This window comes from Nicotiana sylvestris, chromosome 2 (assembly GCF_000393655.2).
Source record: "Nicotiana sylvestris chromosome 2, ASM39365v2, whole genome shotgun sequence".
NCBI lineage: Eukaryota > Viridiplantae > Streptophyta > Magnoliopsida > Solanales > Solanaceae > Nicotiana > Nicotiana sylvestris.
In genome coordinates, this window is record NC_091058.1 from 120,044,264 (window position 1) to 120,069,972 (window position 25,709).

General features: G+C 37.3%; 2 protein-coding genes across 2 annotated transcripts; both read left to right on the plus strand.

The window, feature by feature from the left end:
* Positions 1 to 3,346: 3,346 nt before the first annotated feature.
* Positions 3,347 to 4,225, plus strand: LOC104248996 (uncharacterized). The gene has a single exon (XM_009805358.1). The coding sequence runs from the start codon at positions 3,347 to 3,349 to the stop codon at positions 4,223 to 4,225; it is 879 nt and encodes a 292-aa protein (XP_009803660.1).
* Positions 4,226 to 17,292: 13,067 nt separating this feature from the next.
* Positions 17,293 to 24,605, plus strand: LOC138885498 (uncharacterized). The gene is made up of 5 exons (XM_070166452.1): positions 17,293 to 17,615; positions 21,982 to 22,737; positions 22,814 to 23,429; positions 23,686 to 23,852; positions 24,071 to 24,605. Exons 1-5 carry the CDS (start codon positions 17,293 to 17,295, stop codon positions 24,603 to 24,605), a joined length of 2,397 nt encoding a protein of 798 aa, XP_070022553.1.
* The last annotated feature ends 1,104 nt before the right edge of the window (positions 24,606 to 25,709 follow it).

The window sequence follows — 25,709 nt, forward strand, 5'->3', positions numbered from 1 at the left end:
CCTGAGCATCTCGTTGTCTCTTTGCTTAACCTTGAAAAGACATGATTTTCTAGTCTCGATCTTGATGGCCCCGACATGAGCCTTCACAAAAGCTTATGCGAGCATAGCGAATGAGCCAATGGAATTTAGAGGTAAGTTGTAGTACCATATCATTGCTTCTTTTGACAGAGTTTCCCCGAACTCTTTTAGTAACACCGACTCGATATTGTCGCCTTCTAAGTCTTTGTCTTTGATGGCGCATGTGTAGGAGGTCACATGCTCATTCAAATCCGTGGTTCCATTATATTTTGGAATATCAGGCATATGAAACCTCTTCGGGATTGGCTTTGGTGTCGCGCTTAGAGGGAAATGCTTTTGGACAGATTTCTTGGAATCCAGTCCTTTCAATATCGGGGATGCTCCTGGGATTTGATTGACCCTAAAAATTTATGTCTCCATCTTCTTGTCGTTTGCCTCAAATTTCTTTTCACAAGATTCCACCCATTTCGTTAATGCTTCAAGCATTTTCATTACTTCGGGTCTGACACTGCACTCAGCTTTACCCGGTCTTTCGGTGATCTGCTTATTTAATCGGGTGTTTTCCCGGGATAGTTCAGGCTCAACTCTGATAGGGGTGTGGCTTTGATTTTGCAGCTGCGTTATCGCCGCCTGTTGAGCCTGCAATATTTCAAAGATTAACCATAGGCTAACCCTGTCGCCTTCGCCTTCGGGCGCTCTTCGAGCCATTGGTCGAGCTCCTCCGGTAACGCTGCTCTCGGGATCGGTAGGCAGGTTGGCATCGATGGCCACTTGTGAGTTTGCATCGACTGGGTCTGCAACTGGGACTCTGTTGGGATCAGCAGGGGCACCTTGTTTCTAGGCACCAGATTGTTGGTTTCGCCATGATGGCCAGGCTCAGCCTCAACGTTCAAGTGAGCAGACTGAGAATTTGAAATTTTTAAGCTGACATGAAATTGAGACCTTAAAGAAAAAATGTAAAATAGAGTGTGTTATGGACATTTGTATCAAACCACCACTATTATCCTTAGTCCGAGGTGAGCGCCAAATTGTTTACCCTTAAAATGGATAACAATTAAATTTGTACGCTGTTTTAAGGATATGTGGATTTATTCAACATAAGTAATCAAGATTGTTAGATAAACGAATTAAAGATAAAATAAGTAACCAAACCAGTTGTGACGTTAAGGCCGGGATCGTATTTAAGCTGAACAATATTTTTATCCTCGACCGGACCCTCGATTCTAAGCCAAATGTATATGAAGAACTACGATTAAAATAAGAGTTTTTCAATAGCTAGAAAGCAGAGAAATAAGTTGTATTGCCTTGATATGCGTGTTACAGTGTGTCTATTGAATAAAAAGCTTCCCCTTTATGTAGTAGAAGCGTTTCATCCCTAGTAAAATTCTAAAAAGATAAAAAGCATCCTTTCTCGTTAATTACTGATATGCTACCGACATTGGCGAGATTTGCACCGTAGTATCCGGTGGGGTGCGGATATTACGGTCCTCCCTTAGCCGTGTGCAATCGTTGCCCTGCTTTTTGAGGTTTCGGAGCTTGTTCTAGGTGCGGGGAATGTTGTGTTATTAGGGCCAATGGCTAGCACTCCATTCGGGCCTCGGTACAAGAAGTTCCCGGCTCCGACTTCGATCCCATGTAATCATATCCTTGCTTCGCTTGACCCTTCGGGAGATCAGGGTATGTGTTAGCCCCGGCACCCATATACAAGTATATCAAACCTTCAAAGCAGATGTAGATATGTTACCCAGTTCATTTGAACTCAGTAGTTTTGACGCGAAATATAAATTTATATATAAAAAATTCAAATAAATTTTAAATAGTAGCTATAAATTCATAACTTAAAAATATAATAGGTTTAATGGTAAAAATCTAAAAAATTGAACTCACAGAACTTAAATTCTAAATTCGTCTCTACAAAACAATTACATAGTATAGTTCCTTCACATATGTCACCATCAGTAAGTGAAAACATATAGGAGGGGACATGATAATTTACTTACCATACTAGTATATACGAGAAAAAAATTAACATTTGTAAACCATATCTCATTGACAAATAAAGCTTTATGTAAAATTTGAAAAGAACTTTTAATCGCCTCAAATTTAACTTGTAATGTCCCTCAATGCATATGCTATCAAACCTCTCTATAATAGTCTTATTTGTTCCAGATATTTTTGGATGTCATATCGAATTGCTCTTATAGAAAACATATACTCCTATTACATAACAGAATATGAAATTCGGTTCCGAAAGAACTTGATTTTTATAGTGAGCTGCTGTTATATAAGAATGCTGTTATAGAGAGGACTGACTGTATTATATTGTCCATCTTTCGAAGATTGCCCCTAGATGGAAAGATGACTCATGCTTGACATATTGGAGAGCACTGGATAGATACACCGTTCTTCAGAAACATAATATTTAGCAACCTTTAGAAGTTAAAAAACAACCAAAATATGGTAATAATTGCAAAGCAAGTTTGATGAGAAAACAATCTGTACAAGTCATGATGAGAGGAATGGTATAGATCCCATGTAATTTCTGCTTTCCACACTAATGATAATGCAGTATTCAGTTTAAAGTAACCTTGACAAGGGACTAAAGTTAATGGAGATGGTGAGAGAACTAATTGAGTGAGCACAAAAATAGAGATGGACAAGACTTATTAATCAAAGAATATAGTTTTGAAGATATAATTGTTCGAACTTATACTGAAAATAAACGTAAGAGGTACTCCCTCCTGTTTCAAATTAGGTGATGTACTTTTTTTAAAAAAAATATTTCAAATTAAATAACATATTTTTAAATTAGAAAATAAGTCAACTATAAACGTTTTTTTACTATTAATGAGAAATTTTTATAACCATATCAATATCATGGTATCACAAAGTTTTTACCCCTTAAGTTTTTAAGATCATAAATTTTTTAAAAAAAATTATATTCCGTATCGAATCAAACTAACTCGACTTAGGGACCTCCGAGTTTACTTCTAGACACGCTCCCAAGTCCAGAATCACTATACGGAGCTATTTTCGGCTTGAAATCCCAAACAGACGTCTAGAATGTAATGTAGCTTGAAACGGAGGAAGCATGTATTTCGAGAAATGCCATACATGCTAGAAATTCCTCAATAATGAGAATTTAATTCTTGAGTGGGCCCGGTGTGCCACAATAACTCAAAAAATCTCAACAAAAATCTCCCAAGCGAAAAGCAGTCCTTATTAATAGCCTAGGCATCTCTTCATTCATTTGCATTCACCACGAAAGAGAGTAGCAAAGACTAAAGAAATTAGGGGAAAAAAAAAATAATACTGTTATAGCTAGATCATGGCTGAAGTAGTCCTCTATGTGTATGACATGAACAAAAGTGGTGGGCACGACGCTCACAACTTCGCCGTAGTCCAAATGAACAATCTCCTCAAAGATGGCATCAATTTCGGCGGCCTCTTCCACACCGCCGTCCAAATTTACGGCAACGACGAATGGGCTTACGGCCACACCAACAAAGGCAGCGGCGTTTTCAGTTGCCCCGCTGGTAAAAACCCTAGCTACACCCTTCGCGAGAAAATTATAATGGGCAGAACACATGGTTCTCCTTCAAAAGTAAACAAAATTTTAAAGGAGCTCATTGACTCGTGGCCTGGCAACAAGTACAACTTCGTGTCAAGAAACTCGAAGCATTTCAGCAACGAGTTGTTAGAAAGACTTGGGGTCCCTAAGCTTCCCGGTTGGGTTAACAGGGTTAGTAACATAGCAGATGCTGCAAAGGATGCAGCAGGTACTCTGCTTAAAGCTAAAGACGAAGCATTAAAACTTGTATGGAATCCTATTGATTTCGCTTTCGGGAGTGGCTCTAAGAACAAATCCAGTAGTACTAAATCAGTAAAAGCTACTCCTTGTGAATTTAATATAATCAACATCAACTATTTCACTGAAAACTTCACAGTTTCAGCTCCTGTTGTACAAAATGAAGATGACGATGAACATGTCAACCACCAGCTGCCTGAAATCAAAGCCATTGAAGAGCCTCCTGCTATCCAAATAGTTGAAGAGCCAGATGAATATGATGAACCTGTTATCCACAAAGATGATGAGAAGTCCCTTGTTATAGAGAGCGACGACGAGAGTACTACTGTTGTCCGCAAAGATGAGGAGCCTAGTACTGTTATTCACACTGACGACAAGCGCGTGCCCATGCATGCCTGAGTTTGCACTAGGAAACAGAATTTCCTTGTTGGGAGATAAATAGAAACTGTTTGAGTGGCCTTTGATTGTAAATTACTCCTAGTTCTCTTCTGTTTTCTCTTTTTCTTTTATTTGGTCTGTTTCTGTGTGTGTTCGTTTTTGTTTTGCTCTACGTAAATTATGTGTGTGTAATTGTGTCAGATTTAGTTTTAGAAGAATTTCCTCTTTGTTTCTACTCCTCCTTTGTTTTGTTTTTGCTTTCTTTTTTAATTTGGTTGGAATACTATTTCTCTCGTCACCTTTGTATATTATGATCATTAAGATAAAGTGAATGCTAGTTGACGGTGGTATGCTACCTTGGATTTCTTTCTTTTTCAGTTTAAAGTCATTTCACACCATGTTTCCATTGACGCTTTAACAATCTATTTCAATTTTGGTCTTTAGATTATTTATTTATAAGTTACAAGTCCACGAACATTAAAATAAAAATTATACTTTGTTCTATTTATATAGTACATATTAATATTAAATTAAAAAATAAAAAAAATAAACCCGGACAGGCCCAACCTGATATGACTCGGATCCGCATGGTCTAGTGACATGTATTCATTTGGAATTTTTACATTCCTATACATCATATAAAACTATATTACTCTCCTTACTCAAGTTTTACTATAATAATATTTTATATACTCAATTACCATTTATGTACATATTAAGGGAATTAATGATACTAATTAGTGTCCTAAAATTACGCTAACGTATCTTCCACTCCCCTATGTTTCTCTCTCCACATCCCACCCCCTCCCCCATGTATCTTGCACTCACCCACGATTCCACCGTTGACAACCATTAAAAAGCTTTGAAACTTTGAATTCGAATTTGGGTTTTCAAAAAATATTATTTGTTTGAATTGGATGTTGTTGCAAAGAATTGAGAATTCTCTCTACGTCTCTCTCTATCTCTCAATCCCTAATTTCAGTAATGTAAAGAAAAGGAAAGAGCAACAATTCCACTATTGACAGCCACTGAAAAGCTTTGAAATCGAATTTGGATTTTCAAAAACCATTATTTATTTGGATTGGGTGTTGTTGCAAATAATTGGGAACATGGTTTGGAGTTTATATCTCAATTTTGAGGAGTTTTGGTGAAGATTAGACTTGATTTTGGCTAAATTTTAGATTGAAACTCGAAGAAGAAGAAGAAGACATGATATACATTATATTTATGAAATTGTAGTAAAATTGTAGAAAAATTGTATTCTATTGTTTATATATTTTTATTTATTTTATTATTGTATGAAAGTTGAACAATATTGTATAAAAATTATATTTAAGTTGTATGATATTGTAGTTGTATATAACTGAGTAGAAATAATGTATGAAAATTGTAGATAAGTTGTATAATATATAATTAGTTGTATGAAATTTGTTTTTACTATGTATAAATCAGATACAAAATATACAAAAGACATATTGTATAAAATTTGTATTTAAGATATATGTTATTGTAGTTATATTTAACTGGATAGACATAATATGTGAAAGTTGTAGATAAATTGTAGATAATTTGTATTATAATGAATTGAAACAGAGATCCAGAGTTCAAAAGCTCCAACAAATAATCTTGAAAATCAGTCTAGGCCTATTTGGTTTTTTAGTCGGTTAAGAAAGTGAGTTCACCTGTTTTTGAATTAGTTTACATTATTTTACTTTTATTACTTATATAGAAGCCACAAAGAAAGGAGAGAGCATGGGGTAGTGATGCTTGTGGGGGCATTTTGTAGTTTGTTTTGGGTGGCACAGGAGAATTGTACTCTCTGCTTTATGGTTCTATTAGGACAAACTTGTTCCTCAGAGAACGGACCCTAAAGAAAGACCTCTTCCACTGATAGATGAGAGAGATTGTCTGCTTGAACCAGGTCTCCCCTTTTCATATTCCCTGTATAAATTCTTATGGAACTCTTTAATAGTTGTGATTTCCTATGTTTCAACAATGATTCTGTCATTTATTTTCTGCCTGTCGATATGATTATATCCCCTGCATCCTTTGGAAATAAACTGGTATTCTTATCTCCTTGCCGAAGCCGCCGACTCTGGATCTCTATTTCGAGGAAATCTCCTCTTAAGGAGAAAGAAAAGGAAAATGGTGTAACTACATCACTTGATTGAAGACACAAATAATTGATTGGACGCCTTTTAAGGTGGGTTGTATATATTTTGTAAATAAAATTTGTTTATGTCGGGTAATTAACTAAACATGGACATTAAAAGTAATAAAGTTTCAAATAGTGTATATGAATGCAAAAATCCCTATTCATTTTCTGCTCTGATTCGACTAGAACCGGCCAGTTCCAATGACAAACATACATTTTTTGTTAATTGGCTCAGACCGGCCCGTACCAACGACAAGTATGCAATTTTTCTGATTTGGCCCAAACCGGCCCCAGCTTAATGGGGGCATTTATATCTATACCCGTTTTTTGGATCGCGTTTTAACTTGTGTCCGCTTTGCAAAAAAAAATTGCAAGCGTACTCACTTTTTCACGTAACTTCAGCATACGGGGCTGAAGTAGCAAAGACAATCACACAAAACATCAGCATTCTAGTAGACGTGACTGAAGTAGCAAGTGTGCTGAAGTTTTTGTTTGTAATTGCTGAATTTAAGCATAGTAGCTGAAGTTTTGTTCTCTATTTGCTGAAGTTTTTGTTTTTGTAACTGGCGAACTTCAGCTCTAGAGATGAAGTTTTTGTTTTGTAAAAGTTTTTGTTTTGTAACTGTCAAACTTCAGCTCTAGAGTTTAAGTTTTTGTTTGTAACTGTCGAACTTCAGCTCTAGAGCTCTAGGGGGCATGTTGTACCCACACGAAGTAACTTAAAGCAACATTAATAGGACCCAAAAAACATCAACACATTACCAATCCAATCGACAACTGAAATCTCTAATTTCCGCCATACCCAATTCACCAAACAACAATGTAAAATTAATAATTAATTTCTCTTGTCTCATTTTCACATCAAAATTGTGCATAAGATTGAAGTTGCAAAATCAAGATAGAATCTTTACAGCTGAGGGTGTCTGCGAAAAGGAAAAAATGATTGAAAGGAGAAATAAGAAGAAGCAGATAGGGATGAACCTTACTTCTGGAAAAAGAAAAGATAAAACTTTGAGGAGGAGAAAGGGGACTGAAGTTGTTTAAAAAGTGGGTAGAAGTTAAATTTTTTTTAAAAATGGGTATATGTTAAATGGGGGCGACCAAATGGGGTGCCCATACAAATTTTTACGGCTTAATGACAACTTGACAAGTATACATTCTCTCTGAATTGGCCCAGACCAACCCCACTAAATAATTAGTTGTTAGTAAATAATATTTTTTTCGTATATTCCCGTGAGATTTCCATTTATATTCTACTACCATAATTATGATAGCTCTCCTAAGTTGGAATGCACCACAAAAAAGAGAAGTAACACAACAATTACACAGAGCAAATCAATGAAAGAGTGAGAAAATAGATAGCGAGGAAAGATATTAAGTGAAGTTGTATTGTGGTGAGGTGAGGTGGAAAAATAAAATAGGGTATTTTTGCGTGTGGCGCCTTTGTGATACTCGAGTATTGTAATTAATCTCACTACAGTAATCCTGATTTGCTCTTTAGGGGTCATGATTTTTTCCTTGGGGTGTGTTTGGTATAAGGGAAAATATTTTTCAAGAAAATATTTTCTTGAAAAACAAGTAGTAATCTTATTCAATTTTTGGGGTTTTATATGCAAATTAAGAAAAATAACTTCTCAAGAGTATTCATAAATAATTTAGATACAATAAACATGAAACCATAAACTTTCAAACTAACAACCTTCTGAACCCACAAATTTCATAAACTTATGAATCGCTAAACTTTATAATTTCTAAACCCGTAAATTTCCAAACACATAAACCTCCGAACTCATAACCTTGGAACTTGTAAAATTTCGAACTGTAAACAAAAAGATGAAAAAACTAAAACTGAGAATATATATATAAAAAAATTCTGGGGTGTGAAATTTGAAAAAAAAAAAGTAAAATAAAATAAAATGTGTCGGGTTGTGGGGGTGGGGTGGGGGTGGAGGGTGGGTGGCGCAGAAAAATACAAAACAGAAATTTAAAAACGGAAAAGGGTCAAAACTGCCCCGATCGTTTGTTAAATGATTTACATTTACCCTCCGTCCACCTATCAGTCCAAAAATGCACACCATGTCATTTTTATTAATAAAACTACCCCTACGTCTAACAGCAGCAAATGTGGAGTCTACTTTTAATGCATTGACAGTGTTTTATTTGGTCACATGGCTCCTGGTTTCACTTCTTACATATGAGTATAGTATACCTGCACTATTTATTTCACCCGCCCCATAATTTCTTCTTTTTTTTACCGAACAAACCCACAACCCACCCACCTAACCCCCTTCCCCCCTTCTTCTCCTAGCCATAAATCTCATGTCTGTCCATAAAGCTTTAGCCATTTGATCCCTAATTTTTTGTTTCGATAATATTCTTATAATCCTCATATACAAAGGAAATTTCCAATACCTCATGTCCTCAATTATTGCTGTAAACTCTTCTTTACTTACCAAAACGTATTCTTTTCCATTAGCCTCCCCGTTATGTAAGATTGTTGGTGTTAAGCGAAATTGTGGGTAAGAGTCGAAAATAGAAAAAGGGGTTTTGAGATTTTGATAGACGAAAAAATGAATTTTGGTTAGACTTAGCTTAAGAAGTGTAGAGAGCCTACGAAATTGGGTCGAGTTTGAGAGAGAGAAAGATTGGATTTGGTGGGCGATACCCATCATCGTAAATCGGGGACCTGATGAATTGGGTGGATGATTTATTAAAATTTGAAGATCGATAGCTAAGCTATGCAGCTATGGCGGCGTGGGGCAGTGGCTTGTGAAGTGAGCAATGAAAAATAAAAAAATAAACTGAAAAAAATTAAAAAGGAAAGTGGATTGAAGCAACGTGCAATTATTGTTGATTTTCAAGACTGGGAGAAAAAGAAAGAAGGGAATGAGAGCGGGTTAAGTGGGTGTGTTGGGTGATAAGGAAGAAAGAAAAAGAAAAGAAAAAAAAGAAAATTATAAGGCGGGTTAAATAAATAGGGTCGGATTAGATTAATGGACGGATATTAGACCCATGTTTGGTTTTTGAACAAAATAGCCACGTGGCCCAATAAAAATATGCCAACACATTAATTTGAAGGCCCACATCTGCTGCCGTTAAACATCGGAGTAATTTTATTAATAAAAATAATGAGGTGTGTACTTTTGGACCAATAGATGGATGTGGTGTGTGTTTTTGGACTGATAGGTGGACGGAGGGTAAATGTAAATCATTTACCAAACAATAGGGGTAGTTTAAGCCCTTTTCCGATTTGAAAATTACAAAAAAAAAGTAAAAAAAACTTTTTTTTGTGAGGGAGGGAGGGGAGGGGGAATAGCAGGGTGGGTGGTGACGGAAAAAAACTAAAATTTAAAAAAAAAAACTTTTTGGAGAGAGGAGGTGGGGTGGGTAGGGGTGGGGTTGGGTGGTGCGTGCGTGGGGTGTGGGGTGAGTTGGTGAGGGTTGGGTGGGAAAGGTTGAGAAGAAGTTTTGGAAAATATTATTTTCTCTTCTCTTGATAAAGAAAAAATTTCCCCCAATTGGAAAAAAATAAATTGATAAGAAAAATATTTTTAAAACATTTAAGCCAACCAAACATGAGAAAATTGGAAAATATTTTCCGAAAAATATTTTCCTCCATACCAAACACACCCTTGGTTTGAAAGGATTTTCCACGTATCTGGTTGTTTGACTATGAATATTTATGTGGTATACATGGGTCCCAACAATAATTTCCTTGTCCTTTCACAAAATTCCTGTAAATCTTTACCGATTTTAGTCCTATACTTGATTTTAGAAGAGGGGCCAAGTAATACCAAAAGAGCCAATTTTTATACTTTGTTGATAGGTTACAAGTATCTTATTTTATATTTTGATGATCTAACAAACTTACTGTCAAGAACCAGATAAGGAACCTGTTACATATTCTCAAGACCTTAAGATCAAAAGATTCTAGCTTGGGATATGCTTCAACTCCTCAAAGTCAGAGGAACAACAGAGAGAACAGATAGCTACCGTTTCCCGAGAAAACTGCACAAGTCAACTGCCCCAGCTGTAAAGTTGCCGCCTGCACATGCTACAATACACAAACAGTGCAGCAACCAACTTTATGAGGAGTATCTTTTACCTACCTTGCCTACATCATCCCAAGTGATGTCGCAAATGTATTATTAACATCAAGGAAGGCAAAACACATCACTTGAACACTTACAGAATTTACCCAATCACTTTCACGGTCATTGATCATCAGAAAACAATTCTCAAGTGCATCAAGAACAAAGAACAACACTACTACGGACCAGTTACCTACAACAAGTCATTATATGTCTTTAGTTGAGTTGTAACTTTGTAATAATTCTTCAATTGTAATTCCTACTTAGATTGTTTAGAAGTATTCTATAGGAAAACCTTTGTAAATCTTAAACTTTTGTGTTTGAGTCTTGGATAGAGTTAATCGAGTTGTAAAGTCTTTGAAATAGAGTTATTACAAAGTGGCTTGTAATAGAGTATTACACGTTAGTGAGGGAGGTTAATTCTTAGGTTGCATATGTTATAATCTAAAAGTTGCTCAGTAGTGAAGTTGAAATTCTACAAGGGTAGATCATGATTTTTAATCCCGTTGAGCTGAGAATATTTCACGTAAAATTCCTCTTGTTATTTACTTACTGCAGTGTGCGTGTATTCTATTAAAACTGATAGGGAACCTGGTTCTCTATAGAATTTTGTGGACCTTTAAATTCTATCAATTGGTATTAGAGAGAGTTCTTTCTATTAGGTTAACACCTAGAAAGGATCCTTATGGCTGCTTCACCAAACTTCGAAGAAGGCTAGTCTACTTACAGACTACCAAGGTTCAACGAACAATATTATGGATGGTGGAAGACTAGAATGCACAATTTTATCATGGCTAAAGATTCAGAGCTATGGCATGTTATCTGTGATGGACCTTTTGTTCCTACCAAGTGTAAAGCCCCAGAAAATTTTGCTAAGTAATTTAAGATTTCGTGGAGCCAAGGTAGGCTAATTATTTTATTTTGTGTGCAAGTGCGGATTCATGATATAATGGATATCAATTGGATATGTTAATAAGCGTATAAGTCATACTATAAGTGATTTGGGGTTTAAGGAGAGGCCTAAGTCTAAGCCAAGTTGGAAAATTTCATAATGGACTAAAGTTGTGAATGAGTACGCACAAGAACTCAATTTGGACAATCATATGTCCAGTTATATAAGGAGTTGTGTGATGCACAACCTATCAAATTAAAGCTCTTTTAGTCTCGTTTCCGACACATCAAACCGTTCGTCATTTAGAGGTATATACAGAACGTTACGACTATTTTACTGGGAATGTGTCATATGCACGCCCAGGTGACCGGCGGAAGCGCGACCGCGCATATTGGGAAATATTCTTCCTCTGAGCGTGGCCTTAACGCGGCCATTAGTGCGGGCACGTTAGTAGCAGATATCTAAATACCCCAAGACCGGGTATGGAGAGTCTCTAAGTCATTATTTCAGCTAAGGCTTGCTCTATCAAGGGGAATCCATCCCATACTTCCCTCCTATGTTCCATGATATGGTTTTGGAGTATTTTGAGTTGATTACTACTCCTAAACACTTAGATTAATAAGGATTGATCTTGAAAATCCATAGATTCCCATTCAAATTCCTAAATTGGTCAAGAACGCTACAAGTGGGGATTCTCAAGATTCTTACTACAAGAGGTATGTCTATCATCTCTAACTACTCTATGGTGATTATTTACGTATGATATATACGTTAGAACTTATGGTATGGTGATTGGAGGCCATGAATTCCCAATTTAAATACATGATCATGGTAGGGATTTAAAGGTGATTATTTGATGGAATTTTGTTGGTTGGGTGTGAATGGTTGATCACATATGTGATGTTAGGAGTATAAATTGTTAAAGAATAATGGTGGGATGAATTGTTGGTTAATGGTGATAGTTGGATGAACCAATACTATAGTTATGAGGTGTAAAGATCTATACCTACAAGGTGTTTGATAATATGCCTAAATGGCTTAAGTTATGGAATTTGTTACTAATATAGATCCTATTGAATGTTATATTGTAGATTGAAGTTGCTTAAGTGTATTGGATCATTGTAGTATCATTAAGGGGCAAATTTCAGGTATGTATGGCTAAAATCCCGTCTTTTAGAAATCGAGCTTCATCGATATTTGTGTGAATATGGTAAGATTAAAGTTGAATTGTTGCATCGATTGTTATTTTACATGAATCGGTGTTGTAACCTTATATGTGTGAAAGATGTGCCTCAACATGATCAACGTGCTATATTGATAACTTGAAAGGGGCAAAAGATATGAATTATATATTGAAATGCTTAGACCTTAAATTAAGATTGAAGTTGCATATAATGTGTCATCTATGTGAAGTCTTATCTATGCTAACAATATAAATTGCTCTTGTGTGCACCTACTGTCCTAAATGGCAAATCTAACATTGAAATTGGGAATAATGTGAAATGAGCCTTGACTCTGATTTCCATAAATGACTTCAATGATAAAGTGCCCTAAAGGCTTTGTATACAATTTATGCCCATAAGCGGTTGTTCGAGATAATGTTTTGACTTATAAGTACATTCAATATGATCCAAGTTGTTACATATTTCGATGTTGAAATTATATATTGTCATGATTGGAAAAGAATAATTCAAGAATAATTGGTGTAATTGCTTGTTTATGCCTTTGATGTGTGTTTCTATTGTGGTTTGGTGTGTCCCCTCCCTTTTAGAAGAATCCGTTGTGTTAAAGTTCCATTGCTAATAAACTTGAGGTGTATGATTTCCGAAATATTGTATATGCCAATGATTCATGATTCCTCTCATGTGTACTTGACATCTTGGGTTGAGTGGTTTGATGTTGAAATTGATATTGATGTGAAATGTGGAGGAAAAGAGTTTGAACTATGAAACATGGCCTATTACCAAGTATGATGTGGAAATTGTGGCCCCAAGTGCCGGTAAACTAATACATGTGTAACCAAATATTGGAGTGAGAGGAATAATGGAAAATAGTAACGTCTCGGGGAGGCGGCTTAGCTGATCGGGTCGTGATCAGACGCCATGATATATACACATAGTGGTAATGTATTGATGATTGAAACTAGAAAGTGTGAATGAAATAATGGTAACGTCTACGGGAGACGGCTTAGCCAACCGGGCCGTGATCGGACTCCGCTTAAAGAAGCGGTGGCAAAGTGAATAATGATGCAACAATGTGGGATGCTCCAATCTAAAAATTCAGAAACTATGTGAAAATCATGTGAACCTCCTTATATAGTTGACATGGTGCTTATTTGAAACTTTGTTGTCTTTATGATTTCCTCTTTATTCTTGTATGAAAGTTCTTTCTAACTAGATGGTGTTTAGTTATACATACTAGTGCTATTCGATGACACTAACTTCCCTTTTGCCGAGGGCGCTATGCCTTTAAATGGATGTAGGTGTTTCTATAGCAGGCAGTGTTGGTCGCAGCTAGTGCCGCATCATCCTTTCAGCTGACTTGGTGAGCCCCACTTCGTTTCGGGGTCCTGTTTCATCTGTTTATCATGTACATTGTATTTGAGGTATTGCCGGAGCCTTGTTGCTGGCATTTCCATATAAATCTTCAGTTTTACTTAGAGACTCCGTAGACAGGTTGTGAGTGGTGTTTGGTATCGGGAATTAAATTGGAAATATTGGTATTTGGCAAATATGTCTTCCTTCATATCTATAATAATTGTCATATTTTTTATATTATGGTTGAAACTGCTAATGGAACCAAAGTTGAAGTTGTTAATGAAATATTTTAAGAGTTTGAATAATGGAGTATATCTCCTCTTTATTCAATGATGACTTTGGATAGAATGAAATTTAACAGGCTTGCTCAGTCGGGTTTACTCGGTTGAGCGTCGGTCGCGCTCCTCGGTTTTGGGGCGTGACAAACTTGGTATCAGAGCCTAAGGTTTTAAAGTATCCTAGGATGTCTCGGAGCCGTGTCTAGTAGAGTCCTTCTTATCGGTGTGTTGTCGACCACATCTATAAGTTGGAGGCTACACAAACATTTAGGAATGTTACCCTTCTTCAACACTCCAAATCGTGCAATAAAGCTTGACAATAAGATTGTCTTCTAACTCGTGCATTGAGTTTCAAGATAAGTTTAAATGTTCTTTCGTCTATTTCAAGTAATGTTATCATATGGAATGACAAATGGGCAAAGGCCTGAATATTAAGGAGATGGCACATGTATCGTGTTGAACGAATGGTATGAATATATGAGATACGTACATCGTACCAGAATCATAATTTATTCGAGAAAAGTGTTAAAAATGATTACCACCTCTAAAGAAACATTGAATTGATAAGTGCTATATAAGCTTGAATAACACATGTGGATAGTGTGAGAAGTATGTAAATGATCCCAAGGTGTAAAAGAAAAATTGTTGTAAAAGCATGTGATATATCTAAGGCATGACTAAGAGAGTAATGAAAAACATGTAGGTCTCTTACAGGAGACAAGAAGTTATGAAAGGAGAGTCAATTGAACCCCCGATGAGAAGACCCATGTACACCGAATTTTATAAAAATTCAAAAGTGTACGAATTGATATTACACTCCTAAAGGATATTGATATGAGGAATTGAAATCTCAAACCCGTGTGGCTGAATAAGAGCAGAGAACTTATGAGGTTAATACCATTGTGACTTCAATCACCCTAACAGTCGAACATATATGTGAGGGATAGAAAAATGAAACATATGTCCATGAAGTTGCTAAATTCAAGACTTGTGTCAAAATTCGGGACATTCGCCCTAAGTGGGGGAGGAAGGGCCATAGTAAGGCCACTTAAATACAATGAAACAAGAGTAAGACCATGTAGCTATGATGTTTGAGTATTTTATTGAAGACATGCATAGTCTAGAAAAGTGATAATGGATAACGTGATTATCTGAAAGGGTATGCTAATGGTAGACCACTAGTACCCCAAAATAAGGGTGGAAGGTTAAAGAAGGTAAATTCTTCATACATGGCAATGTGGATGATAGGGTCAACGATCCTACAAACTAAGAGTATGTTTGTAAAGGGATTTTATACTTGTTAGAGGGTCAGGAACAATGGAACCTAAGTAAGTACTATAGGTTAAATGTGGAAGGTTGCGAGTTTTTAGAATGGGTTAATCATAGATCTGTGATTTAACCAAAGTACCAAGGTGTTAAGAAAGGTGGAACGAGTGGGAGAAATATATGTGATGCTATAATAACCCAAGAGGGTATTTGGGCTTGATGGAGAGCCTCTAGAGAATTTTACAAGCAAAGAAGTGTTAAGTGATATGACGACGAACACACTTTCCCACGGATATTCTAACAAGAGTTAAGAGGTGAGCTGGATGAAAAAAAAATTAAGGAAAAAGACCACGTAACATGTGGAAGAGTGCGTGGCTATTCACTAGCTAGGAATAATGAGGCGAGAAGAAATGGGAAGAAAATCTGTAAATTGAGATGTCCATGGTTATCGCAAAATAGTTCATATCAGAATGGTGGACTCGCCTGGAGCACAGGTGTTAATAGAAGGTATAAAGGACTAACCGTAATGCTACCAACTTGGGTGACACTGAATGGAAGGAGCTAGAGATAGTTCATGTCTACAAATAATGAAAAGTGAGACTACTGGTGGTGAAGTTGTGGTATGATAAACTCATTAAACCAGGCACAATGATATTACAAGTTCGCGGGAGGTAGACAAGTGTGTGGAAAAATAAGGCTATCAATTATGCACTATGAGCAAAATAGAATGGGAATGAATATTCCAGCTAGAAAGAAAAGATGGTACCAGCATATTGTTCGGGCCAGTGGTGCTTTCTGAATTAAATATGTATGAAGGGTGTTGATATGTGTTTTGGGAAGTGTTGAATAGTAAAGAGAGATCATGAGAATATTCACAAGGGAAAGTGGAGTGGTTTCTTAAATCCTATAAGGCACACAAGGAGGAAAGAGGTTGACTAGGAAAGGTCTGAGCACAATGTTACATTAGATTTGATGCAATGTCGTGCATGTTGATGATATTAAGGTGTGTGTGCAGGCTAGAAGATGTTATTCCTTTGAAATAGAAGGTTCTATAAGAAAACTCATTCAATAATGTCTTTTGTTTAGAATTTGGAAGAGTTAGTTGCAAGTATTCACAGGAGATTGTAACCATATCAGGGAAATTATTGTAGAACTCGATTCGTGGGAGGTCTTATGTAAGAGAAATGTGATAAAGATGTTCCACTAATGATGCAACATGTTAAGGTGATATTTTATGCCTCTAGGCAACCCAAGAATCATGAAAGGAACTATTCGACACATGACTTAGAACGTGCGGCGGTAGTTTTGTATAAAGATTTGACGACATTATGTGTATGGGGTCCACGTTGATGTATTTATTAACCACAAGAGCCTTCAATATATTTTTTTAAACAAAAGGAGTTGAATCTGAGACAGTGAGGATGGCTCGGGTTACTCAAGGACTATGATATTGAGATTCTCTATCACCCGGGAAAGGCTAATGTTGTAGCAGATGCTCTTAGTCAAAAATCTATGGGGAGCTTGGCTCATTTGGAGGCATATCAGAGGCTGTTGGCCAGGGAGGTTCACCAATTGGCTAGTTTGGGAGTTCGCCTGGCAGAATCTAATGAATGAGGAGTGGTTGTGCAGAATAGGGCTGAATCATCGCTTGTGACGGAAGTGAAAGAGAAGCAATTCAACGATCCATTGTTAGCACAACTGAAAGAGGGGATTCATAAACACAAGACCACAACTTTTTCCCTTGGTATGGATGATGGTACCCCACGGTACCAAGGCCGCCTATGTGTTTCGGATATTGATGGTCTTCGAGAAAGGATTTTGGCAGAAGCTCACACTTCTAGATATTCCGTACACCTAAGTTCTACAAAAATGTATCATGATCTCAAAGAAGTTTATTGGTGGAATAACATGAAAAGGTATGTGGCGGACTTTGTGGCAAAATGTCCGAACTGTCAGCAAGTGAAGGCTGAACATCAAAGGCCTGGAGGAATGTTAAAAAGCATAGAAAATCCATTGTGGAAATTTGAAATGATCAATATGGATTTTGTGGTAGGATTATCGCGCACTACGCGCAAATTTGACTCAATTTGGGTAACCGTGGATCGACTCACGAAATTAGCATGCTTCTTGCCAATCAAATCTACTGACACAATGGAACAATATGCTCAACTTTATATCCAAGAAATAGCCAGGTTTCCTGGCACTCCAATCTCAATCATTTCAGATCGAGGGGCTCAATTCACGGCAAACGTTTAGAAGAAATTTCAGCAAGGTTTGGGTACTCAAGTAAATCTTAGTAAAACCTTCCATCCACATACTGATGGGCAGGCAAAGCGGACCATTCAGACGCTTAAGGATATGTTGCGTGCTTGTCTTCTTGATTTCAAAGGTAGCTGGGATGACCATTTGCCACTCATAGAATTTGCTTATAACAATAGCTTATATGCTAGTATCCAGATGGCACCATTCGAGGCACTGTATGGTAGGAGATGCAGGTCTCCCATTGGGTGGTTCGAGGTTGGAGAAGCAGAATTGATAGGGGTGTACCTCGTGCATCAGGCCATGGAGAAAGTCAAGATTATTAAAAAGAGGTTGAAAACTGCTCAGAGTTGCCAAAAGTCTTATTCGGACATTCGTCGTAGAGATTTGGAGTACAAAGAAGATGATTGGGTATTTTTGAAGGTTTCCCCCATGAAGGGCATCATGCGATTCGGGAAGAAAGGGAAATTAAGTCCGAGGTACGTCGGACCATACAGAATCATTCAGAGGATCAGTCAGGTGGCATACAAGCTTGAGCTGCCACCCGAGATGTTGTTGGTACATCCGGTCTTCCATGTGTCTATGTTGAAGAAGGTAGTGGGAGATCCGTCCGCTATTGTGCAAATTGAAGCCATTGAGGTTAATGAAGAACTATCTTATGAAAAAATTCTAGTTGCCATTCTTGATAGGCAAGTCCCGAAATTGAGAAATAAGGAAATTGCCTCTGTAAAAGTGTTATGGAGGAACCAACAAGTTGAGGAGGCCACTTGGGAAGCCGAGGAAGAAATGAGAAAGAAGTACCCACATTTGTTTAAATAGTTATGTAATAGCTTTTATGCATTTTCTTCCTATGAACTCTTATCTATCGATTTGATCTATGTTAAACTATTCCATTTTAGTTATATATGTTGCGTATGCAGCCAAGGTTGGTGTTGTACAAGTTATGTCATGTCTATGGAACATGTATATATTGTTAGGATATGTATCTGAGGCCCTGTGACAGGTGGATAGTACTAGTTACAAGGGAAACTCTGGCGAAATTTCTGAAAAATTTGGGAGTTAGTCAAAATTTGGGAGTTAAAGATGTCTGAGAAAATAGATAAGTTATACTAAGTAATTGCGGATTGACTCCAATTATCATTCGAGGACGAATGATCCTAAGCAGGGGAGAATGTAAAGCCCCAGAAAATTTTGCTAAGTAATTTAAGATTTCGTGGAGCCAAGGTAAGCTAATTATTTTATTTTGTGTGCAAGTGCGGATTCATGATATAATGGATATCAATTGGATATGTTAATAAGCGTATAAGTCATATTATAAGTGATTTGGGGTCTAAGGAGAGGCCTAAGTCTAAGCCAAGTTGGAAAATTTCATAATGGACTAAAGTTGTGAATGAGTACGTACAAGACCTCAATTTAGACAATTATATCTCCAATTATATAAGGATTTGTGTGATGCACAACCTATCAAATTAAATCTATTTGAGTGTAGTTTCCGACGCATCAAACCGTTCGTCATTTGGAGGTGTATACAAAAAGGTTACGACCATTTTACTAGGAATTGTCATATGCGCGCCCAGGTGCATGGCGGAAGCGCGACCGCGCATATTGGGAAGTATTCAGCCTCTGAGCGTGGCCTTAGCGCGGCCATTAGCGCGGGCGCTCTAGTAGCAGAATTCTAAATACCCCAAGACCGGGTATAGAGAGTCTCTAAGTCATTTTTTGAGCTAAGGCTTGCTCTATCAAGGGGAATCCGTTCCATACTTCCCTCATATGATCCAAGGTAAGGTTTTTGGAGTATTTTGAGTTAATTACTACTCCTAAACACTTAGATTAACAAGGATTGATCTTGAAAATCCATAGATTCCCATTCAAATCCCTAAATTGGTCAAGAACACTACAAGTGGGGATTCTCAATATTCTTACTACAAGAGGTATGTCTATCATCTCTAACTACTCTATGGTGATTATTTATGTATGATATATACGTTAGAACTTATGGTATGGTGATTGGAAGCCATAAATTCCTAATTTAAATACATGATCATGGTAGGGATTTAAAGGTGATTATTTAATGGAATTTTGTTGGTTGGGTGTGAATGGTTGATCACACATGTGATGTTAGGAGTATAAATTATTAAAGAATGGGATGGATTGTTGGTTAATGGTGATAGTTGGATGAACCAATACTATAGTTATGAGGTGTAAAGATCTATACCTACAAGGTGTTTGATAATATGCCTAAATGGCTTAAGTTATGGAATTTGTTACTAATATTCGTCCTATTGAATGTTATATTGTAGATTGAAGTTGCTTAAGTGTATTGGATCATTGTAGTATCATTAAGGGGCAAATTTCAGGTATATATGGCTAAAACCCCGTCTTTTAGAAATCGAGCTTCATCGATGTTTGTGTGAATATGGTAAGATTAAAGTTGAATTATTGCATCGATTGTTATTTTACATGAATCGGTATTGTAACCTTATATGCGTGAAAGATGTGCCTCAACATGATCAACATTCTATCTTGATAACTTGAAAGGGGCAAAAGATATGAATTATGTATTGAAATGCTTAGACCTTAAATTGAGATTGAAGCTGCATATAATGTGCCATGTATGTGAAGTCTTATCTATGCTCACAATATAAATTGCTCTTGTGTGCACCTACTATCCTAAATGGCAAATCTAACATTGAAATTGGGAATGATGTGAAATGAGCCTTGACTCTGATTTCCATAAATGACTTCAATGATAAAATTCCCTAAAGGCTTTGTACATAATTTATGCCCATAAGCGGCTGTTCGAGATAATGTTTTTCCTTATAAGTACATTCAATATGATCCAAGTTGTTACATACTTCGATGTTGAAATTATATATTGTCATGATTGGAAAAGAATAATTCAAGAATAATTGGTGTAATTGCTTGTTTATGCCTTTGATGTGTGTTTCTATTATGGTTTGGTGTCTCCCCTCCCTTTTGGAAGAATCAGTTGTGTTTAAAGTTTCATTGCTAATAAACTTGAGGTGTTTGATTTCCGAAATATTGTATATGCCAATGATTCATGATTCCTCTCATGTGTACTTGACATCTTGGGTTGAGTGTCTTGATGTTGAAATTGATATTGATGTGAAATGTGGAGGAAAAAAGTTTGAACTATGAAAAATGGCCTAGTACCAAGTATGATGTGGAAATTGTGGCCCCAAGTGCCGGTAAACTAATACATGTGTAACCAAAGATTGGAGTGAGAGGAATAATGGAAAATAGTAACGTCTCGGGGAGGTGGCTTAGCCGATCGGGCCGTGATCGGACGCCATGATATATACACATGGTGGTAATGTATTAATGATTGAAACTAGAAAGTGTGAATGAAATAATGGTAACATCTCTGGGAGACGCCTTAGCTGATCGGGCCGTGATCGGACTCCGCTCAAAGAAGCAGTGGCAAAGTGAATAATGATGCAACAGTGTGGGATGCTCCAATCTAAAAATTCATAAACTATGTGAAAATCATGTGAACCTCTTTATATTGTTGACATGGTGATTATTTGAAACTTTGTTGTCTTTATGATTTCCTCTTTATTCTTGTATGAAAGTTCTTTCTAACTAGATGGTGTTTAGTTATACATACTAGTGCTATTCGATGGAACTAACGTCCCTTTTGCCGGGGGCACTATGTCTTTAAATGGATGTAGGTGTTTCTATAGCAGGCAGTGTTGGTCGCAGCTAGTGCCGCATCATCCTTTTAGCTGACTTGGTGAGCCCCACTTCGTTTTAGGGTCCTGTTTCATCTATTTATCATGTACATTGTATTTGAGGTATAGCATAGCCGGAGCCTTGTTGCCGACATTTCCATATAAATCTTCAGTTTTACTTAGAGGCTCCGTAGACAGGTTGTGGGTGGTGTTTGGTATCAGGAATTAAATTGGAAATATTGGTATTTGGCAAATATGGTTTCCTTCATATCTATAAAAATTGTCATATTTTGGATACTATGGTTGAAACTGCTAATGGAACCAAAATGGAAATTGTTAATGAAATATTTTCAGAGTTTGAATAATGGAGTATATCTCCTCTTTATTCAAGGATGACTTTGGGTAGAATGAAATCTAACAGGCTTGCTCAGTCGGGTTTACTCGGTTGAGCGCCGGTCGCGCTCCTCGGTTTTGGGGCGTGACACCAAGAATCTTGGTAACCCAGTTGTAGCCATTCCGAAGACAAGAAAGGAATTCAATGACGCTGATCGAAAGGCAGTAGAAAAGAATTTTCATGGATGCTCACAACTGAATACGAGCTTTTCAGGATGAAAGATGATGAATCCATCCAAGATATGCATACGCGGTTCTCCTTTATCATTAATGAGCTTCACTCTCTTGGTGAAGTCATTCCAAAAAACAAGCTTGTCATAAAAATCCTTAGTGTGCTGCCCAGTTCTTGGGAAAGTAAAGTGAACGCTATTACAGAGGCGGAGGGCTTGGATGAGCTAACCATTGATGAGCTTGTCGGCAATCTGAAAACATATGAAATGAAGAAGAAGAAGAAGAAGAAGTACTATGATAGAAGAGAGCCCAAGACGGAGAAAAACCTGGTCCTCAAGACAGACATTAATGATTCAAGTGGTGAGGATGGTGATGTGGCTTACTTGACAAGAAGATTCCAGAAGATGGTTCACAGGAATGGAGGCATTCCAAAAAGGGAAAGTTCTCGCAAGCAAAAATATTATGACCTCTGTCATAAATGTGCTAAGCCAAGACACTTCATCAAGGATTTCCCTCTCCTAAAGCAAAATCAGGACAAAAAAAACTTTGACAAAGCAGCCAAGAGGAACCCGGTTCTTGATAAACGCTTCAAGAGAAAGAACGTCGCTGACAATGTTGTAAAGCAAGCTCTTGCATCATGGGGAAACTCCTCCAGCGAATCTGAAGAAAAAAGTGATCATGTTAAAAATTCAATGATGGCAGTGGAAAGTGAAGTAACTGAGTATGATTCAATCTTTGCCTTGATGGCTCAGTCTGATGATGATGAAGATGACAACGATGATGAGGTAAATTTCTGGATGTTTAGAGAAATCTGAAATCTTATTCTCCTAAAAAACTTATGTCATTGGCAAATGTGTAATTGATGCTTATCACAGTCTTATACATAATAAAGATGCTTTAACTGTGGAGTTAAGAGAAGTAGAACAGACCGGAGATAACCTAGTAGTCGTTGTAGTTGATTTAAAGGAAACAATTAAGAACCTGAAGAAAGAGAAGGATGCTTTAAATGAAAAAATTGCAAATATAAAACATGAAATAGATGATCTAATGGTTGTTGTGGTAGACCTAAAAAAGACCATTGAGTGTGTAAAAAGGGAAAAAGAAGTCGTAGCTGACAAAATTACTAACCTTGAGCATGAGAGAGATGACCTATTAGTAGTGGTAGTGGACTTGAAGGAAACAATTTGGGAACTTAAAATGGAGAGTAGGCCTGAAAATTCTCAAAAAGGAAACGAAGTTGCAAGTGAGGCACACATTAAGCTTGAAAGTGGGTTAAATTCAGTGAAGTCTAGTCTGTGTGTTGACCTTGAGAAAAACAAACAACTTCAGGAAGAACTAGGCAAAGTGAAGAGTGATCTTGAAAAGTCACTAAAATGGACCTGGTCCTATGATGCTATCGCTGCTATGTACACCAACAAAGGGGGAAACAGGCAGAGGATTGGGTTTCAAAGGGAAAAGATTCCCTATAACCCTCATAGCAATTACATTACTGTACCTGACAATTGGCTTTGCACTCACTATGGTAACAATGGGCCCTTTAAAGAAAACTGTAAGGCCAGATTTTAGTCACAACAGAAAAGCAAATCTTTTGCTGAAAAAGTAAATACTGGTAGAGAACCTGGTCCCTCATATAAAATACGTATGATGCCTACATAGACCAGAAGATCCCTCATTCAACCCTTTCCTCATTACAAGGGACCCAAACTAGTTTGGGTTCCTAAGTCTAACTCCTAATTTTCTTGTGCAGGGAACAATGAACAGAAGCAGCCTACAATGGTTCATGGATAGTGGCTGCACAAAGCATATGAATGGAAGTACAAATGCTTTTCTTTCACTTAAGTCCCTGCAAGGAGGGAGTGTATCCTTTGGAAATGGAAAGAAAGGATACATTCTAGGAGTTGGAAGGATTGGGAGGTCTCTCTCACACTCAATAGAAAATGTGTACTACGTGAACGAGTTGAAGTACAACTTGCTAAGTGTTTCCCAAATCTATGACAAGGGTAACAAGGTGGAATTTGTGTCAAAAATTTGTACAGTCACAAACCTAGTGACTGGTGAGGTGGTGGTAGTAGCAAAAATATACAAAATATCTATGTTGCTGATTTTAAGCCCCTGCGGAATGGTGATCTCAGCGGTCTAAGTGTCGTAGATGATGATGCTAAACTATGGCATAGGAGGCTGGGTCACGCAAGCTTCACATTGGTGAACAAATTGGTTAGGAAGTACCTGGTTCATGGTCTGCTCAAGTCAAGCTTCAAGGATCACAAAGTGTGTGATGCATGTGTAAAAGGCAAGCAAGTCAGATCCTCATTCAAGCCCAAAAAGGAAGTTAGTATCTCAAGGCCACTTGATCTCCTTCACATGGATCTATGTGGACCTATGAGGCTGCCAAGCAGAGGAGGAAAGAAGTACATCTTTGTGATAGTTGATGACTACTCCAGATTCACCTGGACCCTGTTTCTCAGAACCAAGGATGAAACCTTTAAAGTGTTTGTTGCTTTTGTCAAGAAAATCCAAGTGAAGATGGGTAATAAGGTAGCCTGCATCAGGTCTGATCATAGGATAGAGTTTGACAATGCCAAATTTGATGAGTTATGTAATAAAAATGGTATCAATCACAATTTCTCAGCTCCAAGAACACCTCAACAAAAATGGTGTTGTGGATAGTAAGAATAGATCTCTTAAAGACATGGCAATAACAATGTTGATTGACAATGGGATTGCAAAGAATTTCTGGGCAGAAGCTGTTAACACCACTTGCTACTTGGTGAATAGGTGTATGATCCGGTCCCTTCTGAACAAAAATCCATATGAATTGGTGAATATAAGGAAGCCCAAACTGACACATCTAAGGACTTTTGGGTGTAAATGCTTTGTTCTCAACAATGGAGAGGAAGTTCTTGGAAAATTCGATGCCAAAAGTGATGAAGGAATCTTTTTGGGATACTCATCTCAAAGAAAAGCTTACAAAGTGTACAATAAAAGGACTCAATGTGTTGAGAAAAGTATACATTGGATCTTTGATGAATCTCACCTCTCATGTGAGAAAGACAGAAATGTTGATCAAGATAGAAAACCCTTATCTGTTCCCGGAGACGTTATTGACATGGGAAATGGAAAAGCAGACATGATAAGTTATGTAAAGGAATCCAGTAAAGATGATGCAAGTGCACTTCCATCTGTTGGAGAGGAACCCGGTCCCATGATCGCACCACCTGAAGCTGAAAATAGAGTTGTTGATGCAGTCCAAGGTACTCCACTTGCTAAACTAAGAAACACCCAAGAACCTCAGTTAGACAAACCTGAGTTCTCTACCAATGAGATTCAGGTACCAAATTGGAAACACAAAAGCTCATATCCTCTTGATAACATAATCACCCCTCTTGACTCAGGAGTTCAAACCAGATCAAAAGCAAGAAACTCACTTGCCTTTTCAGCCTTTCTTTCCCAAATAGAGCCCAAAAATATCAAAGAAGCGTTGAAAGATGTAGACTGGATCACATCCATGCAAGATGAGTTGCATCAATTTGAAAGAAACAAGGTATGGCACCTGGTTCCTCGACCTGCAGATCGAACTATCATAGGAACTAGGTGGATATTTGATAACTAGGGATTTTGGCGTATTTTATGCTCCTTCTTGCTTATGCTTTGATTATAAATTCATACAAAATAGTCCCAAAAGGCTCATAAGTTCTGCTTGATTGCAGGTTTGATCAACAAAGCGACAAGATGTCAAAGATCAGCTCAAAAGGAGTGAAACTTGCACAAGTA